The sequence below is a fragment of the Narcine bancroftii genome, chromosome 12, assembly GCF_036971445.1.
Source record: "Narcine bancroftii isolate sNarBan1 chromosome 12, sNarBan1.hap1, whole genome shotgun sequence".
NCBI lineage: Eukaryota > Metazoa > Chordata > Chondrichthyes > Torpediniformes > Narcinidae > Narcine > Narcine bancroftii.
The window spans coordinates 33,842,915-33,869,628 of NC_091480.1; the positions used below are offsets into that span (position 1 = coordinate 33,842,915).

Consider the following 26,714-nt stretch of genomic DNA (forward strand, 5'->3'; position numbering starts at 1 on the left):
GAAAATGCAAGTGGTCACAGAAAGGAAATGAAAGCACTCTACAGATAGCACCAGAGGTCAGGATTGAACTTGGATTTTGATGGGGTGAGGCAGCGACTCTATCAGCTGCATCACTCCAGCACCTTAGCGATCAATTACATGAAGCGGATAGGCAGAAAATTTAAATGCAGGGTACATCTTAAAAATTATAGTAGGATAGATTTAACTAGTGACAAGAAAATATAGGACGAATGACCACGATCATTTCTTCACTCCAGGAAAAATCAACATTTGGTTAAGCCTTAAGGAAATATTTACAGACCAACACATTGAGTGGAGTGGTGGGGGTAGGGGGTGGAATTACTCTCTTTTCTGTGTGGACAAATGAATTCAACTGATTTTGTTTTCTCCCCAAATAGTAGTCTCATGGTTCTTGCTAATTTCCTGACTGGTGGTGTAGAACTCAACTCTTCCACCATATGGGGATCCAGTTTTATAGAAGTGACATGCCAGATGCTGGCTAATTCATTATTCTGGTGTTTATAACATGGTAAACATAAGCAGAAAAATCCAGTTTTCACTTGTTTTGAAACAAATCTTGCCAAGAGACTTCACTCCTTGTCACCAGAGGGGAAAGATGTTATTGTAAATTTGCTTTTACTTTAACAAAATAAAATGTAATGTCAACATTCAGAGCAATATTGTATAAAATCTTGAAACTCTTTCCTCAAATGTTTCCTAGATCAAGCCCTGCTCATTGGAAACAAGCATTACATGACATTTGATGGGAACATGTATGATTTTGCCAGCAAGTGCAGTTTTCTTTTAGCTAAGGATTTCCAGAGGAACACATTCACTGTGTTACTGAGCCATGACGATGATGGCAGAAATTTGCTTCATGTGGAAATGAATCAGACCACCATTGATATCTACCCAGGAGTAAAGGTGAAAACGTGGTCACTTACACATTCCGACTGCACCAATATATAGCAATATTGGAATAAGACCTTGGAAAGGTGTACTCATGGGCAAACGTATCAGTGGGCTTTCGTCATTAGTGATGTTTAGAAGGTCAAAGGAGAAACTTATATTTACCAAGTGAGATTTAAAAATTCATGTTTTTCTGTTAGGGAGTCCTGTGAGATTAAGGATGAGCCACTTACATTTTGAGTTTTTGTGGGCTCTGAGGTGGCTGACGACTACAGGTAGACTGGGTGGGTGATATACTCCTTCTGCTATTTATGCAGATGTCTTTGTCCTCCCAATACCTGGACATGAGGTTCTCCACACCCTTCCAAATGCTCCTTCTCACATCTGGACCAGAATTTCCAAGGAACTTTTTAAAAGTAACATTGGATGTCACTGAATTATAGTCTCAATTCAAAGTTGCATCGTTCAAAAATGCTTGTGTGCTATTTTATCGAAATTGCTTTGTATAATCTTCTGGATGTCTCAAATCATTTATCTTATAATGTGTCTTTTTATTAGTAGAGTGTACAACTATCCTATGTTGAGAGAGAAGCAGGTTATCATTTCTGACCTTTCACCTTTAGAATGAAGGCTCATTGACCTGAAATGTTTCTCCCTGCACAGGTGCAGCCTGATCTGCTAAGTATTGAGAACATTTGGTGCTTTCATTTTAGCATCTTTATTCTTTTACTATTGATCTTCCAGCATTCTATCAATGAATTTATTCTTATTTCATTATGTTTGTTTATTCTGGGTTTTTAAATCCCCAAAAAATGTGTGCAATTCATTTACCAGTTAGCATCGTTACACTAACGTCTCAGTTCAATGACCTTTTGTGAGAAAATCTAACCGTCGTTAATTTATAACTATAGAACATTACAGCACAGAAAACATGCTGTTTGGCCATTCTCGTCTGTGCCAGCTTGAAATTTTAACTCTGCTCCTATCTCTGCAGCGAATTCTTGACATACTGAATATTTCCAGCTTTTCCGGTTTTTATTTCCGATTTGAACTCCCTACAAAAGATTGGTTTTGCAGCAAATGTTAGTGCAAAAATTTCTTTAAACAGCAAGAATGTCTAAGTCATCATACAATCTCAGCTTTACTTAAGCTTGGCTAGTGTTTCATCTTGCTAGGTCAATGTATGATTGAGTTGTGGACATCACTGCAGTAATTTCACACCCAACAGAAACTTGAAATATATCCTGTTTATTGGCAATATTTGCATCAGTATCACCTTCCCTGTCTCATTCTGATTATCTCCTTTGAGCTTTTTGGTTTTAAGATTGCTGTTTTTATTAAAAAAGAAATTGAACAATTAAGAAGACAAGAAAAATGTAAGACGCGTTGTTTTCTGTAGGTTGAAGAGAATTGCAAAGCTGCTGAATTACCTCTGAGGAAGAATGGAGTGACTGTCAAAAGGGACCTTACTGAAGTCAAGGTGTCAGATCAAAATGGAGCAACTGTATCGTGTGATATGCAACATAAAATCTGCAGTCTGACGCTTCCTGGGTGGTACCATGGTTAGTGGTAGGAATAATAACCGTCAAATGTTTAAGCAGGAGTATACTTGGCTCACCCCATTTTTAAAAAAAAAAGGATAATGGAATCTTCGACTCTTGGTAGAGAACAGCAAGTGCAATCCTCAACCATGAATTTAAGAGCTAATTCTAGGTCATCTTGAATGAAACAAGATTTTAACGAGACAATTAAAAATTTTAATATGCAGTTTGAAACTTCTAAAATGTTTTCTATAAATGGATTTCATAACAATTACCAGTAGGTTTACCAGTCTCTTGAATGTCCCCAGTCTAATCGCTGTGTTGCCAGCCATACTTGCAAGACTTCAGGCTCTGGGGCTCCTTCCTCAAAATACGCTCCCTCTCTGTTAAACCACTCTTTATAAACTCTATTTTTGACCAAGTTTTGTACTGACTGACCCAAAGACATGTGAAGGCAGTTTAGAAGAATAAAAGATTGGATCCGGAGAGGGATGAAAAGACGGAATCTGAGGAAGACTCTTCCCTTTGGTGCGGAAGATGGGGTTACAGATTTGGGTTACGTGGCAGGAGACTGAGAACTGAGAGGAAGACAGATTTCTTTGCTCACTCACAAGGGTATCTGTGGAAATGTCTTACACAAGAGGTTTGTAGAAACCTATCACTGAATATATCCCAGGAGATTGATCAATTCTTGGTGAATTGCCTCTGGACATTTTGCCATGTTAAAGGTGGAATATGAATATAATTTGTTGTGGTTATGCCTGATTTATAATTGAGAAGAGTTTGATTTTGAAGAACTTTAATTTGAGAGAAAGAAAGTGTGATTGTTCTTTGCAAGAATCCAATTGCTCTCAATGTGTGGTGCAGAATGAAATTATGCAATAAACGAAGCAGAAATATTCTGACTGATCAGGCACTTGTGGCTGTCAGATGCAGACCATTCCATCTATCGTGGGAATTCACCGTGGTCCATGTAGTCAGCGTGTACCTATCTCCCCTACCCCCCCCAGCGCAAATGCCAAGGAAGTGCTCACTGTATGGGGCCATAAATGACCTACAGAACACACAACCCGATGGTCTGCCCATCGCGGTTTCAACCATGCGAACTTCAAGACCGTGCTACCAAAATTACATCAGTATGTGGACTCTGTACTGAGGGGGGTGGGTGCACTGGATCTTGGGTACATGAACATCCCCGATGCATAGTAGCCCAACTTGGCTACTCAGACCACATCTCTGTAATGCTAATCCCAGCATACAGACCGCTCATCAGACATTCCAGACCAACTATGAAGCAGGCAAAGACTTGGCTGGCAGGAGTCATCTCAGTCCTTCAGGACTGCTTCAAGAGCACTGACTGGCACATGCTTAAGAAGGCAGCAATGGACGGGGACCGCATCAAGTCAGAGGAGTACTCAGTGTCCGTGATCAGCTCTATTAGCAAGTGCACCAATGACATCACCGTGCCCAAGACCATCTCTACTTGCCCCAACCAGAAGCCTTGGGTGACTGCAGAGGTGCATGGGCTGTTGAGGAATCACGACTCGGCCTTCAGAGTGGTTGACAAGGCAGCCTTCGCCAACACAAGAGCCAAGCTGCCCATTAGGGAGGCAAAGAGGGCTCATGCCTGGAGGATTCAGAGTTACTTCTGGGACTCTGAATGTGGGAGGCCATCCATGTCATCACCAACCACAAAGCCCCACCAGCTGCCTGTGCCGGGGATACCTTCCACATGCACTTCAAGGTGAAAAATGATGTGGAGGTGAGGAAGTCTATACCTCCCCCATACGAGCAGATACAGTGTCTTACAAAGGCTGAAGTGAGAAAGATGCTACTCAAGGTGAACCTTCGTAAGGCTGCAGAACCAGATTACATCACTGGCGGGATGCTCAGAGGATGTGCAGACCCATTAGCTGGCATCCTCACAGACATCTTCAACATCTCCCTGAGCAGCGCTGTCGTACCAACGTGCTTCAAGGTGGCCACTATTATCCTTGTGCAGAAGTAGCCCTCAGTGTGCTGTCTCAACGACTACCATCCTGTGGCACTCATGTCCACTGTCATGAAGTGCTTCATGAGGCTAATCATGGAGCACATCAAGCCCCCCCCCCCCCCCCCCATTGGACCCCCAGCATTTTGTGTACCATCTCAACTGATCTACAGACGATATCATTGCCACCACGCTCCACCTAGCCTTCACCCACCTGGGAAATAAAGACTTGTATGTTCGAATGGTGTTCATATACTTCAGCTCAGCATTCAACACAATCATCCCACAGCACCTGATCAGGAAGTTGAACCTGATGGACCTAAACACCTTCCTCTGTAACTGGCTTCTTGACTTCCTGACTGATCGGAGACAGCATGTCCAACACTATCAGTCTGAACACGGGGACCCACTGCTGTGCAGCAAGATACATTTCGCTGACAACACAACCATGGTGGGGCGCATCAGGAAGAACAATGCGTCAGCTGACAGGGAGGAGGTGCAATCACTAACAGACTGGTGCAGAGATAAAACCTACACCTGAATGTCAGCAAAACAAAGGAGATGGTGGTCAACCTCAGGAGAGCCCGGGGGGTAGATTTGAGGTAGTCAAGAGCACCAAATTCCTTGGCGTGCACCTGGCAGAGGATCTCTCCTGGTCCCCCAACACCAGATCCATTACCAAGAAGGCCCAACAACACCTTTACTTCCTGAGGAGGTTGAGGAAAGTTCAGATTCCACCCTCCACCCTCACTACATTCTACAGGGGATGCATTAAGAGCATCTCAGAGCACAAGTCCCTGCAGTGGATAGTAAGGACTGCTAAGGAGATTATTGGGGTCTCTCTCCCTGCCATGATGGGCATTTATAATGGCCATTGTTTGCGAAAAGCTATAAACATCGTGAAGGGCTCCACACACCCCTCCCGCCATTCTTCCTCCTGCCATCCAGGAAGAGGTACCAAAGCATTCGGGCCCTCATGACCAGATTACGAGACAGCTTTATTCCCCCAAACAGTGAGGCTTCTGATCTCCAGAGCAACAAGGCTAGTTTATGTAACATTCACAGTACACTGCAAGGTTCAGTGACTAGTGGCGTTCTACGAGCCTTACTCTTCGTGATTTTTATAAATGGCCTGGGTGAAGAAGTGGAGGGGTGGGTCAGTAAGTATGTACAGGTACTCCTCCTGACACACCCCTGCCATTCATTGCAAAATTGCTAACTGAATGGAATAACTTGCAGTTATTACAAACGCCTTCACTTGTGTCTGCAGGTATATCTGCTGGTCTGTTCGGAACTAATGATAATGAGGCTGGAAACGAGTTCACTCTTCCCAACCACTCACAGGCAGAGAATGTGCAAATGTTTGCAGAGGAGTGGCAGGTAAAGTACTGATTCCATCTCATCAGAAAAGAGGAGTGGGGTCTAGTCGCTCTAATAACAAGTTGCGGCACCTCTGGAGCACACCCACAGCCAATGCTGGCCTCCTTATTGTGGGTAGTTTAATTGCCTGCTGCCTATTTCTCCTCTAGAGGTTTGTTTCTTCCTTCTGAGGGTCCAATTTTCTTTTTTTTTTTAACATTACACCTGGTACAGTGAGAAGTGTTCTTCTGCAAGCACAGGTCACCTCTAACAGATATACAGCCGTGTTGGTGAGAAAGGTGAGTTCACAATTAGAGGTCCAATAGAAAAATTGATCAATTAGTACAAAGTCAGGGCAGCATGAGTGCACTGTTTTGAGGTTCATTTAGGAACCTGATGGCTGTGTCTTTAAGCCTGTTGGGGCCTGATTTCACTCTCACGCATTCTCCCTGATGGATGGAGGAAGATAGGAGTCTGCCCAGGGTGTGTTGTGTCCTTCATAGAACACTACAGCACAGTACAGGCCCTTCAGCCCTCAATGTTGTGCCGACCCACATATCCCTTCCTAAAAAATGCTAAACCCTCCCTACCCCATAACCCTCTATTTTTCTTTCATCCATGTGCCTGTCTAAGAGTCTCTTAAGTTCCCCCACCCAATGTTTTATCCTACACCACCATTCCCTGCAAGGCATTCCAGTCACCCACAACTCTCTGTGTTAAAAAAAAAGCTTACCCCTGATGTCTCCCCTAAACTTCCCTCCCTTAAATTTGTACACATGTCCTCTGGTGTTTGCTGATCCTGTGCTGGGAAACAGGTGCTAGCTGTCTACCATATCTATTCCCCTCATAATCCTGTACACCTCTATCAAGTCTCCTCTCATCCTTCTACACTCCAAAGAGAAAAGTCCCAGCTCTGCTAACCTTATCTTATAAGACTTGTTTCCCAAACAAGTCCTGATAAATCTCCTCTACATCCTCTCCAATAGCTTCCACATCCTTCCTATAATGTGGTGACCAGAACTAATCACAATACTCTGTGTGGTCTCACCAGAGATTTGTAGAGTTGGTGCATGTCCTCTCTATTCCTGAATTCAATCCCTCCATTAATGAATCCCAGCATCCCTAGGCCTTCTTAACTATCCTATCAACCTGTGTGGCTACCTTGAGGGATGTATGGATTTGGACCCCAAAGTCCCTCTGTTCATCCACACTCTTAAGTAACTGACCATTAACCCTGTACTCAGCCTTCTGGTTTGTCCTTCCAAAATGCATCACCTCGCACTTAACCAATTGAAATCCATCTGCCACTTTTCTACCCAATTCTCCATCCTGTCTATATCCTCCTGTAACATTCGACAACCTTCAGCTCCATCCACCACTTATCCATCCTTCAGTATGATGGCTGCCTTTCCTGGGAAGTAGGAGATGCAGATGGAGCCAATGGCAGTGAGGGAAGTTTGCTTGGTGTTCTGAATTGCATTCACAACCTTCTGCAGCTTCTTGCATTATTGAGCTGAGCAGCTCCTATACCACACTGTGATGCATCTGAGGTGTCTCCTGCCAAATGCTGTACCTAAAGTAATTGTTGAGAGGCAAGGGGGGGACTTGCTAAACCTCCTTTAGTCTTTGAAGGAAGAAGAGGTGTTGGGGCGCTTTCTTGGTGGTCATGACAATGTGATTGGTCCAGGTCATTCCCAAGATCTCTGCCCCCTCACATCTAGTTAATGATCATCTCCTTCACCTTATTGACATTGAGCAAAGTTGTTATCTTAACACCACGTCGTTAGAATTTTGGTTTCCTTCCTGCATTTGTCTCGTCATTATTTGACATTTTAAATGTGAAACTAAATAACCTTTCACATCATGTTCTCTGTTTACTTTGGTTGAATACAGAAAACAAGGCTCCAAAGTTACACCAAATATGAACATTTAAAATTCAGTTTGGGGCTGGTGTGGAAATTTTGAGTCACGAAGTGCAAGAGTGTGCCTGAATAATTGAAGTTCCAATGATCACAGACACGAAGCTGTAACATTTCACCAACCAACACTCTTGTTGTACATTGGTCCTGTGCATTAGCAAAGTATTCTTGCACAGTAGGGGAATTAAGAGTCACATGGGAAAGACAGGAGGGTGGAGCTGAGTTCATGGCCAGATCGGCCATGATCTTACTGAATGATGGGCAGGCTCAAAGGCCAGATGACCTCCTTCTGCTCCTATTTCTTGATTTATGGAGTCGCTCGGTGTGGAAACAGGCCCTTCAGTCCAATGTCCACAGCGACCAATATGTGTCCCACCCATTTATTCATATTCTCATAGGCAAGAAGCTCTTGCTCTGTCTGTGAATAGAAGACCTGTGCAAATCATGGCTGTATCCCTCTTTGATCCAATGAAATCTACTGAGAAATGCCAGTTAGTGTCCAGTGAGGAATGAAGCTTCTACAAGACAATACTGAGTGGAGAAACCTTTTGTTTCACTGGATGTGTTAGTGCAGAACATGCAGTGATCGAATTTGTATGAAGGTTTTTGTGTAAACAAACTCATTTATATATTGCCATGGTAGCAATATATAAACACTGCAATTTCTGCATTCACAAGCCTCACAGGTCTTGCATGTCTGTAATCCATCAACTGCTCTCCCTTGTTCAACTCTACTAGACTAACAGAAGTAATGTATTGGTCTTGCATTAATGACAAAATTCTCCTTGAAAACGGTAAGATTTTTATTTCTTTTGAGTCATGGTAAAATATCTATTTATCCACCCTAAACAGATTGATCCAGTGTGCCACACGACGTACAAGAAGACTAAGCAGTGCCTTGGCAGTGCCTTTCAATACTTCTGTAAAACTTTATTGAAAGGCACCTATTCACCTCTCAGAAACTGTTTCCGAGTGGTAAGTCACTGTGTATTGTTGATGTTGTAAGTGTTCAGTTAACGAACCTAGTGTCCATATTAATTAACTTTTCCTCACAATGCACGAATTGAAATTGAGGTGTCAACAGTCCTGGATTTGCAGGAACCTTGATCCCACCAGAGTTGTGGCTTCCCCACCTCCCTCATCTGCAGCGCTGCCTATTGGGTGTTGGGGGGGGGGGGAACCTTTTCTGCGTCACCTTCTTGTATCATTGTGGGGATATCCAGAGGTTGATGCATCAGTCTGGTGGGGCAGGTTGCTCATTCCCCTTGTTCATTGGAGATTCAGATTCAATGTGCTGTCCACAAGCATGGGGGGAAAAGAAATACCAGGACCTGGGGATATCCTTTCATGGGATTTTGTGGTTCAAAGGTTCCTTTTATTATCACATAATAATATGTTAAAAATCTGATATACATGATAGACCAACATTTGTCTGCTACAAGGCAAATTAAGAATTGCCATGAGCACTGCCCAATACCCCTGACAATAGGAGAAAGAGAAGCAAAAGAGAGTCCTCCAGAGTCACTGAGTGTCTGTGGATTCACCTCCATTGTTTCTGCAGACGCACAGACCCCAGCTAAAACCGTCAACAGCGTGAACTCCAGATCCAAGCCTCTGATATGATCAGAAAGCTCTCTGTACCTGAGGCCCTTCTTGCCCTCAGCATCCCCTCGAATCCTGGTTCCGATACATGGTTCCCTCAAGCCAGTCTCCGCAAGTCAGCATGTGCTGGTCCTTCGGTTGCTGAGCTTAAGGGTGAAAAGTATAAAGGGAACGTTGGGGGAACCTAACGGAGATGGTGGTGAGAGTGTGGAACAAGCTGCCAGCTGAAGTGAATGTGAGCTCAATTTTGACATTTAAGGAAAATTTGTAGAGGTACATGGATATGAAGGACTATGGCAACATTTGAGGTGGAAATTCCAGGGTCATCCTGTACATCATCGTTCTATACAACAGCATGTTCAGTAAGGTGGCTAAGACAGGAATCATACCAGCCGGTGCTCACAGTGGTAGTTTTAGTCAACGTGGTTGCGATCACGTGATTGCGGCTCTCAAACTTCCAAAGTTTATTGTTTGTGGCTCTTACGTAAAGCAAGTTTGGCCATCCCTGGACTATGATCTAGGTGGAGGCCATTGAGACGAAGTGGAATAATAGTTTGGCACTGATTAGATGGGTGAAAGGCCTGTTTCTATGCTGTAGTGTTCTATGGTTCTAAAGTAGTTATCTGTTATCAGTGACATGGAATAGAGTCTTCATAACTGGTGATGAACATTACTGTATGTCTGGAGATGTTGAAAATGTAAGATGTGTGCACTTTTTCTGCCATGTTTTCAGGTAGATCCAGCACCGTTCTATGACATGTGCCTGAATGACATGTGTGAATCCTCGGATCTTCGGCCCGGCTGTACCCTAGCAGCTGCCTTTGTTCACTTGTGCAACAGGAATTTTGTTCCTCTGCAAGTTCCATCACAGTGCGGTAAACTTGAACCTTTACAAACTAAATGTTACGTAACAGCATAAGAGGTTGGTGCAGGAGTCAGCCATCTGACCTGTTGAACCTGCTCCAGCGTTGAATCCGATCTTGGCAGTGGATTCACCTCCACCTGACTGCCTTTCCCCATAACCCTTAATTTCCATACTAGGTAAAAATCTATCTATTTTTAAATATAATGAGGCAGCTTCATCTGCTTCCTTGGGCAGAGAATTCCACAGATTCACTATTCTCTGGGAAAAACAGTTCCTCCTCATCTCTGTCACAAATCTACTCCCGTTACCCTCTGCTTCTGGTTTCATCTGCCATTGGAAACAACTTCCCTGCCTCCATCTTGTCTATCCCTTTCATAATTGTATGATCCCCTTTCATTCAACCGAGTATAATCTCAGGAAATTCAATCTCTCCTCAAAGGCTAACGCTCTCATCTCTGGAATCAACCTGGTGAACCTCCTCTGTACCACCTCCAAAGCCAGTATATCTTTCCTCAAATAAGAAGGACAGAACTGTGCACAGTACTCCAGGTGTTCACTTACCAGTAGCCAGCAGAACTTCCCAGCTCTTAAATTCAAACCCTCAAACAATGAAGGCCAGAGTCCCATTTGCCTGCTTGGCTGCCTGTTGCACCTGCAAGCCAACCTTTTGCGATTTCTGAACAAGCACTGCCGAGTCCTAACAATTGCAGTCTTTCACTATTTAACTAATACTCTTATCTTCCATTTTTGCTTCCAAACTGGGTGACCTCACATTTACCAACATTGTACCATCTCACAGACCATTGCTCACTCACTTAACTGATCTATATCTGCAAACTCTCTGCACATTTTGTTTTTCCACCAAATTTAGCATTGTTATCTCAAAAAGACAGTAACTGATTTCCACATCAGGTCTGCGTGGCATTAGGTTTCACTTTGAAATATATTGTGACAGAGTATATAGATATGTTTTGGGAGATAAATTGGGAAAAAGGTTTGTTAGAGTAGATCACATACAAACACTAAAACCAGATCTTATTTAAAATACTGGAGCTCTGCCCCATGGTAGAGGTATCGGCTGCAGAGCTTTTGCAAGAGCTTTTGAAGAGTGCTCGAGTCTTCACTAATTGAAAGGCAACAGATGAAAGAGCATGTTGGCACCACTGCTGTCTGGAAGAGAATGTTGTTCTGAGAGGGTCATGTGGTTTTGCAAGCAGAGTGAGTCAAACAGGCTCTCTCTCTGAGAGAGAGAGAGAGAGAGAGAGTGATACACAGAGATCTCTTGTACAGTGTTACAGCCAGCAGACAGTAGCTGGGACTAGAACAGGACAAGCTAGCAAACTTATGGAAAGCCCAGTTGTAAGATGGCCTGATCAAAGCCCATCCAAGAGGAGAGGACTGGCTGCCTAATGTTTCACTTGGAATAAGAGAAACAAAAAGGAACTCTATGGTGACCTGAAAGAAAGAGGTTATCATCTGGAGAACCCTGACGGGGCAAGTTTTGTCACCAAGACACTGAAGTGGCTGATTAAAAAGGAGCAAGAAATCTCTCTCTGAAAACTGACAAGAACCTTCCTGAGTGGTAACCATTTCCCTTTCAAGCACCAAAGCCTGGTGAACTTTATAAATGTTAAATTCTGTGCTCAGTATAAGAATTGTCTGCAACCAGTGAACTTGGAGGAATGAGAAGTGAGATTGGTCTGTGAACCAAAGAACTTTTCTGAACTTATACACATATTACATACACGTGCACTTAGAATTAGAAGGGGGTTAAGTTAGGTAAAGTAAGTCAATAGAGATAAGTTAAAGTTTGATTCTATTTTCATTTTTAAAGATAATTAAAAGCAACCTTTGTTTAAGTAACCATTTGTCATGATGAATATCTATTGCTGCTGGGTTTTGGGGTCCTCTGGGCTCATTACAATATCTTATCAGTAGCCTAGAAATAGTACATTACCTGGGAGGAAGGTAAAACATTAATAGTGAGCAACGGTTTGATTTAAGAAGTTTTGAAGGAAGGAGCAAGTACCTTTGTCCTTTTTATCCTTGCTGGTCTACGAATTGGATAATACAAATAAGTTCATTGTATTGTGGGTTGTAAAAAAAGGCGATGAGTCAACATACAGGAGGGAGATTGAAAACTTGGCTGAATGGGGCACCAACAACAACCTCCCACTCAATGGATCCAAAACCAAGGAGCTGATTGTTGACTTCAGGAAGGGAAAAACCAGAGGTATACAATACAGTGATTATTGGGGGATCAGAGGAGGAGAGGGTGAGAAAATTTAAGTTCTGAGGAGTCACTATCTCAGAGTATCTCTCCTGGACCCAACACACCGTGAAGAAAGTGCCTCTACTTCCTCAGGCATTTGTGGAGGTTTGGTATGACACCAGAAACTTTGGCAAATGTCTACAGAGGTGTGGTGGAAAATATGTTAACTGGCTGCATCACAGTCTGGTGTGGGCACACCAATAGCCCTGAGCATAAAGCCGTCCTAAAGGTAGTGGACACAGCCCAGGGCATCGGAGAGCAGCAGCAATCCACACCACCCAAGTAGCAGCTGCAGGGTTCACACCACCCAGCACATGCTCTGTTCTCGCTACTACCATCAGGAAAGAGGTAGAGGAGCCACAAGTCACGCACCACCAGGTTCAGGAACAACTGCTCCCCTTCCACCATCAGACTCCTCAATAACAAACTCAACCAGGGACTCATTTAAGGACTCGCACTTGTGCACTTTATTGATATTCTTTTGTTCTTTCTGTATTGCACAGTCGGTTTGTTTACATATGTTATCTGTTTGCAGTTCTTTATTTGTTTACATGTATATGCTGTATACAGTTTTTTTTTGCACTACCATTGAGAGGTAATTCTGCTTCATCTGAGAAAAAAAGAATTTTGGGGTTGAATGAGATGTCACGTATGGACTCTGACAATAAACCTGAAATCTATTTATGACAGTGAACTCATTATCACCATCAATGGGTCTGTCTGGAATTTCAGCAATACCTGCAATGCCTGTTGTGACCACTGGGTGGCAAGCCATTAATAATTTGAATGTAAACTCAATCCCTCAGCTATTACTGAATAGACTTGGTATAAGATTCAGTCTAACAGCACAGCATTCTTTTTTTTTAATTTTTTATTTTTCACACCATAAATCACAATAGCTATGATATACACTTTTTCTTTTTCACACATTTACAGTGACTTTTTCTCCCCCCCACCTCCCTCCTCCCAAGCCACCCCCCCCCACCCCCCCTCCTCTCATCCATTTTAGGTATACAATCTAGGTTGCCATTCTTGAGGTAAATCAGATAAGTCCTATCTACATCTGGAAGATCACAGGAGGGAGGAAGAAGGTTCAAGAAAGAGGAAGTGGGTTTGCGATTCAGATGCTAACTGCATCTGAATGGGTAGTAATGTGGGTGGCCCACAGTCATCAAATGATGGACTGAAATTATTGTCCAGGCTGGTCCATTTGGGAGGATCTGGGGGTGAAATCAAGTCAGGCGAGGCTCACAAGCTTGGTGAACCTGATAGCCCATCAGTAAATAATTAAAAGAGGACACACCTGAGCAGAGTTCCCCTTGGTAGTTCCATCCTGCCAAAGGTGGTCCATTGCAATGTGAACAATATACCCAGAGTGCCCCAAATTCCCCAATGGATGTTTAGCAACCTCTGTGCATTACTTGGCACGTGCACAGAGGAACTGGAATGAATCACGTGATCCATGTTGTGAGGCCGAGTTTACTCCCTTTTTCTTTGAAACTGTATCACATGGCACAAGGGAACATAGTGCCATGCGATCTAACATCTTGGCAACTACACTCATTTCCTGGTAGTCGATCAAATGCTCCAAACTTTAAAAGCTAGGATTCTCAGGGCAGGATCAGCAAACACCAGAGGACATGTACAAAGTTAAGGGAGCAAAAGTTTAGGGGAAACATCAGAGGTAAGTATTTTTTACACAGAGAGTTGTGGCTTTCTGGAATGCCTTGCCAGGAGGCTGAAACATTGGGGGCATTTAAGAGACTCTTAGACACATGGATGAAAGAGAAATAGAGGGTTAAGGGGTAGGGAATGTTTAGTACCTTTTTTTTAGAAAGGGATATATGGGTTGGAACAACATCGAGGACCGAAGGGCCTGTACTATTGCATAGCATCAACTTCCTGGGCATATTTAAGGGATAAACATGGAATAATGGAATCTTACAGAATTTTTTTGACTCAGCATGGCTATCATCTTTAGAAAAGCTAAATCATCTCAAACCATGCTTTTAAATTTAAATGTAGAGATTCCATAGATTCAGAATTTAATGTCATGCGTTGATTTCCAGTAACAGTACAAGTGCAAACATTGCATTTAAACAATAAATAATTATAGTGCAAACGAAGGGAAAAAGGTTGTGTCTGTGGTTCATCGTCAATTCGGAAATCTGATGATGGAGGGGAAGAAGCTGTTTTTGTGCTGCTGGTTGTTTATCTTCAGGCTCCTGAACCTCCTTCCTGATGGTAGCAGTGTGAAGAGGGCATGGCCTGCATGCTGCTTTCTTAAGGGGCTGCCTCTTGTAGATGTTCTCGAGGGAGTGAAGGCTGCTGCCCAGAATGGCACTGGTTGAGTTCACAACTCTGTATTCTTTTCCTGTCCTGTGCATTGGCACCTTCATATCAGTCAGTGGTGCGACCAGTCAGAATGTTCTCCACCTGTAGAAATTTTCCAAGAGTCTTCGGTGACACATCAAATCTCCTCAAACTCCTCACAAAGTATCGCTGCTGATGAGCCTTCCTCGTGATGGCATCCACGTGGAGGCCCCAGTGCAGGGTCTCCGAGATGTTGGCACCCAGGAAATTTAAATGTTAAATGTTGACATTCAGCATGGTGACACCCCAAGAGCCCATGCCACCCAAATGCCCCAATTAACCAACAACCCCTCTACGATTTGAAAGGTGGGAGGAAACTGGAACACCTGGAGAAAACCCACACAGACACAGGGAGAATGTGCAAACTCCTTACAGATAGTTTAGTTAACAGGTGAGATAACCTGCCTGTTGCAGTGTAAAAGGGGAGTTCAGCAAAGACTTGGAAGTAAAAGAGTGCCATTGAACAACGAGTTTTGCTTTAATCATAGCTAATTAGACCAAAAGGAAAATGACGTCCAATCTTCCAAATTATTGCATCACAAGTTGCACGAATGTTTTGTGAAATTAATTGAATGGAATGGCTATTCAAGTGGTTTATCTTCAGTTATTTGTTAGTTCTGTTCAGTTTATCAGAGAAGAGTATCGGTGGTAATTCAGAAACCTTTGTGAATAACCCGGAGAGTGAGTTCAGATGTGAGCAAGGCATCTTCTGAGAATCCTGTTAGCTACTTGGAATTAAAAGCAACTAAGAACTGCAATAAAACTGCTCAACTGTAATTAAAATAAACGTTTAAAGCAGGGATTCTGCTGTCCCTTCCACGAAATGGCCTATTTGTGATGTGAGAGCGCCAGCTGTGGTTGATTCCAACTGCAAAGTAAAATAACCGATCAAATGATCCAGTGCAAGCCTTGCTTTTTATTGTTCTTGATAATGACTACAATTATATCCTAAATCCCCTTTTCAGCTTTATCCCCTATCCCCAGAGTCCCTTCCCAACGCCTCATAGAGAGGTTTTATCCACTGTTGTGATTAGTGTTGTATTCTGCTTTCTAACACTACCTTCTTCCTGCAGTGACTGGCACGCTCAGTGACAGGGTGCTGAACGATGAAGTGGTAGATAGTGAACCAAGACTAACCATGAGACCAGCAGATGTTCTCTTTATTATTGAAGAAAGAGACTGCAATAAACCTATTATTGCAAAACTTCCTTCACTCATTAGTTCACTGGTTGAATCCTTCAAGAAACAAGGTGGGCATCCCTTTCTGTTGTTGATTATTAAGGAGGTAACTGGCCTGCTTAGACATGGACAAGAACGAATCAGGGAGATGGGCAAAGATTGTCAAGAGGTCTGCACAAGAGAATGAGAGGAAGGGCTCTCATTGCCAATGAGCTCGACAGCCTGATTTCTGCCCTTGTTCATGATTTCATCTTCATTTATAGAGCTGGGGCATTTGAATATAGCGCAAAACGCAAAAGTGCTGGAGAAACTCAGCAGGTCACGCAGCATCTGTAGGAAGTGAATGGAAACCAGAGTTTTGGGCCTGAGTCCTTCGTCAAGGTACGGGCAAAAAGCAGGCAGGCAGTTGAATAAATAGGTGGTGAGGAGAAGAGGCAGGGGTAGGAACACAGGCTGACGGTTAAGAAGTTATGGGTGGGAGGGTTGAAGAGAAAGGTGTTGAGGTGATGGGGGAGGAGTAGCTCTCTGAATGGAGAGGGAAGGGGTGAGGAGCAGAAGAAAAGGAGGTGGAGGGAAAGAGAGAGAAGGGGGAAGGGTTTATCAGAAACTGGAGAAGTTGATGTTAATGCCGTCTGGTTGGAGAGTGCCCAGGCAGAATATTAGGCATTTTTCATCCAATTTGGCCTGGCTTTGGGAGTGCATGAGGGTCATGAATAGACATGTCGTTGTGAGAATGGTGTGTGGATTTAAAATGGTTGTCTCTGGGTGGCTATTGCGGTGGACATGCGAAGGTACTCAATGAAACCATCTCCTTCAATATAGAACATTATAATGATATCCAAAGCCAGCCTTCAGCTCTTCATAAGGACATTGAGCTTCCAACCTCTGCAATGTCAACCAACATCTGTAATATTGTGCCAATTAGACCCCCTCCCCCCCCCCCCGCCTAAATCTCTTTCATTCTCCAGTGCTTATGCAGAAATACCCTCAGTGAAATAAAAATGAAATCGCTGAGAACATGCAGCAGGTTCGACAAAATCTGTCCAGACCAAAACAGACTCAACCCTTCAGTCCCAGACCCTGTGTCAGACCAGCTGCTTCCAGGGTTTTCTGATTTTACTTCAGATTTCCAGCATCTGCAGTCTTTGTGATTTCCGTTTACCCACAGTGAGCTTCTTACAAAGGTGACAAGGAGAGAGGAACATTATTTTCTTGTCTAATAATGACTGAGAGTCAAACTGCAGCATTTCTCTTGACATCTCAACTGACAAAAAAAAATGTCTATGGTCAAAATGGACGTTTCAGACAGAAACAATCAGCATCTGTAAATTAACCCCATCTGCTTGATGAATCACAAATGTAACCCTTAGTTTTCAACTGAAGGAGCTGAGATGTGAGTGGCAGAATATTGGAGCCAGCAGTGTCATTACCCTGACACCTGCAAAAATGCATGGCCTTGAAGTGAAAGATTGGAAGGGACAGCAGCTTCTAATAAATGTGAGCCTTGGACGCATTAATTGCAATGATGCTAGAAGTTGCATATTGCTTTACCCCTATGTGTCAACCTGGAGAGAATACTTTCTATCTGTGGTTTTTCATTTCTTTCTCAGGGCTCTCAGATGTAAAATTTGGTTTTGTTAGTTTTGGTGAGGATGGACTCCATGAGCAGCACCTCCTCACTGTGAAGAGTGAGAACAGTACCTCCCCACCATGGTACATGGAAAAAGAGCTGGGGTAAGGGTCAACGTAGCCACATGACTGACAGTGACAGCCTTTCAAGGGCCTTCTTTCAGCTGAATGTAACCCTCTAACAAATTAAACTGCAACTATATTCTAGTAAGGAGCACATCATCTCAGAAAGAAATGATCCTCTGATGTCTGGTTGCAGTGAGCCATTGCTTTCTCAAGGATAGTTGGGAATGATGGCCATGCCTGCTTTACACTCCTGATCCCAAAGTGGGAAATCCAAGGGGGCAATTAGGGAAGGGGGGGGGGCCATCCCGAACGTTCAGTCTTGTTATTATTCAGTTTGCTGCTGCAACATTAATGAAGAAGCTGGTGGAGTGATTTTCTGGCCAGACTCAGGGTGGCCGTAGTGAGCAAAATAAACGCCACCAAGGCGTTCTCATGAGAGCTGGTCTCGGTGGCCGCCATGTTGTACTGGTGTCAATATCCCCAGCTCAGTGCCACCACCATCCCCTTCTCAGCGCCGCCACCACCCTCCAGCACCTCCACCACCGTCCCCTCAGTGCCACCATCATCCTCCTCTCAGTGCCACCACCATCCCCTTCTCAGCGCCGCCACCACCCTCCAGCACCGCCGCCACCATCATCCTCCTCTCAGTGCCACCACCATCCCCTTCTCAGCGCCGCCACCACCCTCCAGCACCGCCACCACCATCCCCTCAGAGCCACCATCATCCTCCTCTCAGCGCCACCACCATCCCCCTCTCAATAACACCACCATCCCCCTCAATGACGCTGCCACCATCCCCTCTATCAACATTGCCACTATCCCCCTCTCAGCACTCCCACCAGCCCCTCTCAGTGCCACCACTGGCCCCCCCATCCCACTCAGCGCCTCCACTGACCCCCCCCCCCCAACCTACTCAGTGCTGCCATGGACTCCCCCCCCCACCCCGCTCAGCGCCGCGACTAACCCCCCCCCAACCCCACTCAGTACCAGCAACGACCACCCCCCCCAACCTGCTCAGTGCTGCCACTAATCTCCCCACCCCCCAGTGCCATTTTATGCTGGAGTGGGGAACTCAGGATGTGTTCTGAAGGCCAAGGGTGCAGCAACCCGAAAATGTTCAGAAATCGCTGCATTACACTATTCAAGAAACAGGATAGAGGGGCCATCGATCAATTCCATTTGTCAGTGTTGACAGCATTTAGTCATAGATAAAATATCAGAAAAGAGGAATGTGACTGTCACAGCACTCAACGAACCGGTTCTGAGTGCATTATTGATTCTGTTTGGAAGAGTAAAATTAATGCAAAATGTATATTAGTATCTTATCTGGAGCCAGGATTGGAACTGCAAATGTTCAACTTGCAATGCTGCAATTACTGTGCAGAAGAATTTCAAGGTTGTTATTAGGACATGGTAACACTCAGCACGGGTGCACATGGCTTTCCCATTGAAGTTTGGGGTCTGTGTCCCACTGGGGTGGAAGGTGGTGATGAAGACCTGGAGGCTTCCATCATCATCACCTCTTCCCCTTGCTGATCTGATTGATTGCCTATTTTTTTAAACCAAAAAATAAGCTTTATTCACAATAAATTATTTGTAAAAAGGAAAGCGTTCCAAGTCTCTTTGCAGCCTTGGTGTCATGTCCATACATTCTCATCATTATTCATTGCGACATACAGTCTCTTTTTAAATTTTTAAAAAATATACACATACAGCACAGCAACAGGCCATTTCGGCCCACAAATCCATGTCGCCAAATTACACCAATTAGCCTACACCCCCTGTACATATTGAACAGTGGGAGGAAACCCAAGAACCCAGAGGAAACTCACGCATGTACAGGGAGAACATACAAATTCCTTACACACAGCGCGGGATTTGAATCCCGGTCCCGATCGCTGGCATTGTAAAGGCATTGTACTAACCACTATGCCAACCTTGCCACTCTATTTACACCATTGCCAGCACAGTGGCACCTTGTTGTCACTGCTCCCTCTGTGGTTTGAGGGACTTCCCCTCAGTAGTGATTAACCTAATCCAGAGATTGGTCAGAAGACATACTAATGTTTCAATCCTGAATATGTTATACCTTTTTGTTTTAATCCGTACCACTCTCAGTTATCTGATGTTCGCCCACAATGCCACCCTCAATGTGCCAGCTGCCGTAAAACTGGTAGCTCAATGGCCTTTCCGCCGTGAAGCAAGGAAGAGTGCCATTCTTCTGACTTGTTCCAGATGTCATCGCAACTACAAGGTAACTCAACGTTAATCGTGTGGGAGTCAAACCTGGCTAGACAGTCATGGGCATAGAGGAAATAGAGCAGGGGACTAAACCCACAGCTGCTGGGCTGATGATCAGCGAGCTGCTAATCTACACCAATGGCTTCTGTTTTTGAGGAAGTTGAGGATCCAGTTGCAAAGGGAAGAACAGACTCCCTCCCTTCAGCTTTACCAGTATGATGGTGTAAAATACTGAGCTGCAGTCAATGAACAACGGCCTGACTTAAGTGCTCTTGTGGTCTAATGCAGAGTAGAAGGCCAGCAAGATGGCACCTGCTGCTGACCTGTTGTAACAGTAGGTAAATTGAAGCGGGTCCAGGCTCTTTCTGAGACAGGAATTCATTTACTCCATAACCAACCTCCAAAAACTTCATCATGGTAGATGTCAATGCCACTGGCTGGTAGTCACGTTACTCCTCCTTAGGGTGTCCTTTTGAAACAGATTGGGCTTAACTCTGCCTGGTTTATGTGTGCTATATTCTGTTATAGAACTTGTTTGAGTTATGGTGCCCATCTAAAGGGGAAGGGTGCTCTCAATGGACAAATAATGTTGCTTAAAGGTTGGTCTACCTAAAGCACTAATTTATTGTTCTTAGACCAGCTGAGGGCTTTCATGAGTTCAAAAGGAGAAATTTCTCAATGTATCTCCTCTCTTTCATGTAAGAAGAGAGGCGACATGGATTGAAAAGGTACCCAGACCTCCCCTGCTGGAATTGAAAGGACCAGTCTAAATGGAGCAGTGTTTTATATTCCAGCAATTCACCGGGCCTAGATGTCATTTATCCTCTTTCCTCCGAGGAAACTCGCAGGTTGGGTTTTGGACGAACATTGATGTAAGGTCACTTTCTGAGGTTGGGCCTCTTTTTAGTGGCAGTTTTGTAATGATTTATCCAGGTGATCAGTCCCACATGCTGTTTCTAACTCATGCTTATATCTAGCACCACTAACGATTTCCTTTGCATTGTTAGGTGTCTGAGGATACTTTGCAGACTATACTAATGTCTTCTGGAATTGTACTACATGTACTAAAGGATATGAGGTTTCAAGTGAAGAATGGAGAGAGTGATGCCAGTGTTGCAGGCGTAGTTAGCACCGATCTCTTCCGAGCCAGCAGTACTGGATACCCTAAGAGTCGGTCTTTTAAAGCATTACATCATCACATTGTGGTAAGTTCATAATATTTCAAAGGGATGATTTATTATGGTGGAAAGCAATTTAAATATACCCTATTCAATTAATGGAGAAAGAAAGAATTGTTTGTTTGTCCTCAGTACCCACAAAATTAAATCATTGCTTTTTATCTCCAGCTAATACCCTGTAGGAAGTCAGCTATTTTAAGCCTGATTCTGTCAAGATAGCTTGCCTGCTGATGCACCCTGTAACGTTATCAGTGAACAGTATTCATTCTAATATAAATAATGTGTTCTTCTGCCCTTAAGCTATTTTCATTGATGGCAAATAATGTTTAAAGTTCAGTTCTTCAGTTCACTGTAAGGTTAAACTACTTACAAAACTTGATTTATCTGCAGAATATTCTCTTCTGCTAAATTGTATGATGTATCAACAAATATATCAAAATGTATCTGAGCAATTATGGTCACATGTATTCGTGAAACAGCTAAGTCATGGTTCCCTGGAACAAAAATATTAAAAAGCCCAAAATTAAAATTTATGAAGCTGCCATTGTATCGATCATTGTGAACTTTAAAGATAGGGTCAGAACTCAAGGCAGCATTTTATCTGCTTCAAAGCTGATATTCCACTTTGAAGTTTTATTCCCGGTTGCTCAAACTTTTATTCCCCTCGCTGCAGATGTCCTCCTTTAATACCTCATTAATCTTCTTCATCCAGAACCTCTCAAATGTCTGTCCCCACATCCTGTGATTTTGCTGCCGGCTCTTGGCAGATCCTGCCTTCCAGCCTGCATTAATCGAGCCATTGACCGCAGTGGGATTTACACTCCTGCATAAATCTGTGACACAATTATCCCATTCCTAATGCTTTAATTTTGTCTTTCAGTTGCCTTCTGAGGATGTGTGTCTGGCTGCAGCAGTCAAATCAGGAGGAGCAATATTTGATTCTTCACACTTCCTCAGACGAAGCAAACACTTTCTCCGTTTGTTTAGCTGCCAAGTCACTCGGTTGCATGAAGCTGCCACATGTGAGAGTCACCAGCCCATTACATCAGATTAACTAGGTTCATTTGGTACAAGTGGTCCCCATATTAATGCCAGTCAAGTAACAGACATTCACCATCGCACAATCCATAAGTTACTACTCCAAAATATGGCATACAGGATAACATTCACTCTCCCTGAATGTATATGGAATAAAGTCAATGAATATTAGGTGAAACAAGAAAGTCTGCAGATGCTGGGGTTGAGTGCAGTACACAAACGTGCTGGAGAAACTCAGTGGTTCACACACCATCTATAGGTAATAAAGTGCAACCAACGTTTCTGGCCTGAGCCCTTTGTCAAGGCCTTTAATTCCGATGGACGCTGCATGACCTGCTGAGTTTATCCAGCATTTTTGTGCAGTGCAAATAAATGTGTGATTTTTTTTCAACTCTCCTTTCTTGTTGTGAGCAGTTGACACACCTTTGCATTGTGGAAAATCACAATGTGGGCATTTTCTGCCTCCACCTGTAATCGGAGGCCATCTGGCTTTGAGTTGATTACTTCATTGCAAAGAGAATATTAGATAATTTTATAGCAGCAAGTTCAGAACATGAGGATTGGAGATCATTCAGTGATGTCATTCTATGTTACATTGAATTACACAGGATTTCAAATTAATTTTTAAACCATAAATAAAACGGTTTATTTTTATCCTGTGACTTGCTTGTACAGTCACTCCAGGTTTGGGTTTATGTTTTAAACATCTTAATGGATAGAATGTTTTCAAACCTCCCTAATCATTGGTTTTCTCTTCTTAAAATATGCTTGAATGTTTACTGGGAAGAATCACTGCTGGCAATGAGAGGGGGCTAAATGTAGCTGATAAAAGAGACTGCAGAAGCCAGGCAATAAAGCTGTTGTTTTGCCATTCCTCTGCGAGAAAACTGCAAGATGACTCATGCCAAGAAACTCTTCACCCACAGCTTTGCTGTGAGATTATAAAGGAACAGCAGTCTTTTCAGTGTACTCTGTATTTATTAGTATTGTGTGGATAGCAATCTGGATATTTGTTATTCATGCAGTTTAATAACAGTGAAAAGTAAATGCTTAATTTTGTTATATTCAAAGTAAGACTAATTCAGTCTTTCTCTGAGAAATGGAGCAGCCATAAGAGGTCATTTAAGTGCTGCATTCCACTAAATAAAACATAGAACAGTAGTTGGTCGGTCACAGGTCACCAGACACTTCATGATTTCAAACCAGGAATAAAAAAAAGAGACTCAGCTAATGGCAGCGTTACACAAATTCTCAGGTACTGCAGACTGAGATCTTCCCCAACACATCTGAAATATTACAGGCATCAGGTTTCTTTACCGTACTTGCTGGAGGACGTAGTGGTGCGACAGTTTGTTAGTGCCGTAGCATTTCATATTACACTCAGTGCATGTCAGAAGCTGGTTCGATTGCTTGTCAAGTTGCGGATGTTCCATAGCAGTTATAGTCTGGCAGACCTGGAGACAGAAGTGACACCAGTATGGGAAAAATGTGATTATTGAAGTTACTGCTTTCCCTATCTGAAGTAAGAAGTTTTAGCATGATCTCCTGGAATATTTAATACTGGCATGAGATTAAACCATTTATCAATTATGAAAATAATGTGCAGGACATTAAGAAAGGCATCTGGTAATCGAGCTGCAGTAATAATTTAGTGCAGAACTGTAAATATCTTAATATTGAACATAATTTTGCCTTTACATTTCTGTTAAAAAATTACTAAATTCCTTTTCTATTGAATCATTTTTGCTTTTGCTAATAAAATTACCTTTGACCTTGTTGAAGTTAGGCACCTGTTTTTTGAGTGCACGCTCAATGAGTGGATTATCAATGTCATCTCCGCTTGGATTTGTGGGGACTGAAATATTTCTTTTAGCTGCATGTTCAGAAGCTCCATCAATTTGCTTGAGTTCTGTATCAATAATATGACCTTTAAGCTTCCTAAAATTGTTTTCAATTGCAATACCTGTTTTTGGAATCCTAGGAAAGCAAGTTTTCATGTAGACTTTTAAGTCATGTTTTCCAAGTGCTTTTTTTTGTTTCTTACTATCAAATTGATGCTTACCAATTATTATAACTCTGTGATTGGAGATAACTGAGTCATTCAAATATTTTCAATGGTTTCATTGCCTTGTACCTCATTAACGCAATGCACTTTTACATTTTGTTGTATTTATTTTTTTTAACAAATTAGAAGTTCTGCTGTGCATCTTGTCTTAATTTGAATTGTTGTCAAATCCTTGAATACCGTAAACCTTCTGCAGTAACAATGACATGAATGTGGCATGGCATTTTCAGGCTTCATTTGGTCATTGTAACCGATGCCATTAGTGTTTGTGATGTGTTTAACTTCATGAAGACAAATAAACAAAAAATAAACACATACTTGTGTGGCAAGGCCTTTAACTGCTAGCTATCTTTCCCTCATAATAGAAAACAACACATCAGGATCTTTTTACCCTGTATCAAAATGTTGTACCATTTAAACTTGTTTCATGAGTTCACATTCATACATTTAACAGAATCATAAAATATGGAGTAAAATATGAAAGACCTCAAAAATGAAGACGCTGTTTGCATCCGGTACCGCACGGATGGCAGTCTCTTCAATCTGAGGCGCCTGCAAGCTCACACCAAGAGCAACTTGTTCGTGAACTACTCTTTGCAGACGATGCCGCTTTAGTTGCCCATTCAGAGCCAGCTCTTCAGCGCTTGACGTCCTGCTTTGCGGAAACTGCCAAAATGTTTGGCTTGGAAGTCAGCCTGAAGAAAACTGAGGTCCTCCATCAGCCAGCTCCCCACCATGACGACCAGCCCCCCCCACATCTCCATTGGACACACAAAACTCAAAACGGTCAACCAGTTTACCTACCTCGGCTGCACCATTTCATCGGATGCAAGGATCGACAACGAGATAGACAACAGACTCGCCAAGGCAAATAGCACCTTTGGAAGACTACACAAAAGAGTCTGGAAAAACAACTAACTGAAAAACCTCACAAAGATTAGCGTATACAGAGCCGTTGTCATATCCACACTCCTGTTCGGCTCCGAATCATGGGTCCTCTACCGGCATCACCTACGGCTCCTAGAACACTTCCACCAGCGTTGTCTCCGCTCCATCCTCAACATTCATTGGAGCGACTTCATCCCTAACATCAAAGTACTCGAGATGGCAGAGACCGACAGCATCGAATCCATGCTGCTGAAGATCCAACTGCGCTGGGTAGGTCACGTCTCCAGAATGGAGGACCATCGCCTTCCCTAGATCATGTTATATGGCGAGCTCTCCACTGGCCACCGTGTCAGAGGTGCACCAAAGAAGAGGTACAAGGACTGCCTAAAGAAATCCCTTGGTGCCTGCCACATTGACCACCGCCGGTGGGCTGATATCGCCTCAAACTGTGCATCTTGGCGCCTCACAGTTCAGCGGGCAGCAGCCTCCTTTGAAGAAGACCGCAGAGCCCACCTCACTGACAAAAGACAAAGGAGGAAAAACTCAACACCCAACCCCAACCCACCAATTTTCCCTTGCAACCGCTGCAACCGTGTCTGCCTGTCCCGCATCGAACTTGTCAGCCACAAACGAGCCTGCAGCTGACGGGAACATTACCCCTCCATAAATCTTTGTCCGCGAAGCCAAGCCAAAGAAAGAAAGAAGAAAATATGGAGTATAATAAGCAAGATTTGTGACCTAAGATTTGTTCATTTAATCTGACCAGTCTTCCTGGTCCACCTTGCTTGTTGGTTTTGAAGGTTGAGGAGTTAGTTATGGCACATGAATGGAAAATTCACTATTTCGTAAGCAGAATGTGAGGTTTGCATTTGGTCTCTCTGCAGCAATGGTAGATTCCAAAGACAGACGAATCCCTTGTTACTAACTGAATACAACTCAACCAATTTAATGAAAGGGATTTTGCTCTCATTATCACCTTACTGACAATTGGACCCTGATTGCCATTTTGAACATATAACTATGTGTACTGACAATAACCACACCAGCAGTGTGAGTATAAGACAGTATACCACCCATCCTGGAAATCAAATCAGACAGTTTTAATAAACTAATATGTACACTAAGAGGTCTTGTCTCTCTGCAAGACAAACATGGAAGGCTAAACTGTAGCTCTAGGCTGCTTTATATACAAGGTCATAGGGATGACCCCTGGTGACCTAGTGGTGTAATTACATATCACCACATTCACCCCCCCTTAAAAATTGTTATTCCCCCCCCTCCACCCCTGTCCTCCTTCCCTTGTTTGTAAGTTGATAAGTCCAAAGTTTTTTGTGGCTTCCGTTGCCTTCTGGAGCTCTTCGGTAGTGGTATAGGGGTGGTGAGTGCGGTCTGCCTTTCGGCCTTTCTTGGTGGAGGTGTGGGAGTGGGAGGTACTAGATGGCCGTGTGGGCTGGGGATCCTCTTGTATGGGATTAGGTCCTGCCATCAAGTCTTGGGTGGTGATATTTTGTGGGGTAGGTGTACCTAGGGTCCTGATTTCCAGGATGGGTGGTATAGTCCTCTGGGGTGACTCGATGGACAAGTGTTCTAGTGACTGCTG

At 43.4% G+C, this 26,714-nt stretch overlaps 1 protein-coding gene across 2 annotated transcripts in view; it reads left to right on the forward strand.

The window, feature by feature from the left end:
• Positions 1-24,541, forward strand: part of LOC138747636 (uncharacterized) — a 173,632-nt gene extending 149,091 nt beyond the window's left edge. For both annotated transcript variants that reach the window (XM_069907052.1, XM_069907054.1), the window contains exons 53-62: positions 722-924; positions 2,309-2,471; positions 5,711-5,820; positions 8,571-8,693; positions 10,054-10,195; positions 15,904-16,080; positions 17,620-17,743; positions 19,823-19,958; positions 20,953-21,150; positions 22,004-24,541. In XM_069907052.1, the coding sequence (XP_069763153.1) occupies positions 722-924; positions 2,309-2,471; positions 5,711-5,820; positions 8,571-8,693; positions 10,054-10,195; positions 15,904-16,080; positions 17,620-17,743; positions 19,823-19,958; positions 20,953-21,150; positions 22,004-22,177 (1,550 nt within the window). In that variant the 3' untranslated portion in view covers positions 22,178-24,541. The remainder of the gene's footprint in view (positions 1-721; positions 925-2,308; positions 2,472-5,710; positions 5,821-8,570; positions 8,694-10,053; positions 10,196-15,903; positions 16,081-17,619; positions 17,744-19,822; positions 19,959-20,952; positions 21,151-22,003) is intronic.
• The last annotated feature ends 2,173 nt before the right edge of the window (positions 24,542-26,714 follow it).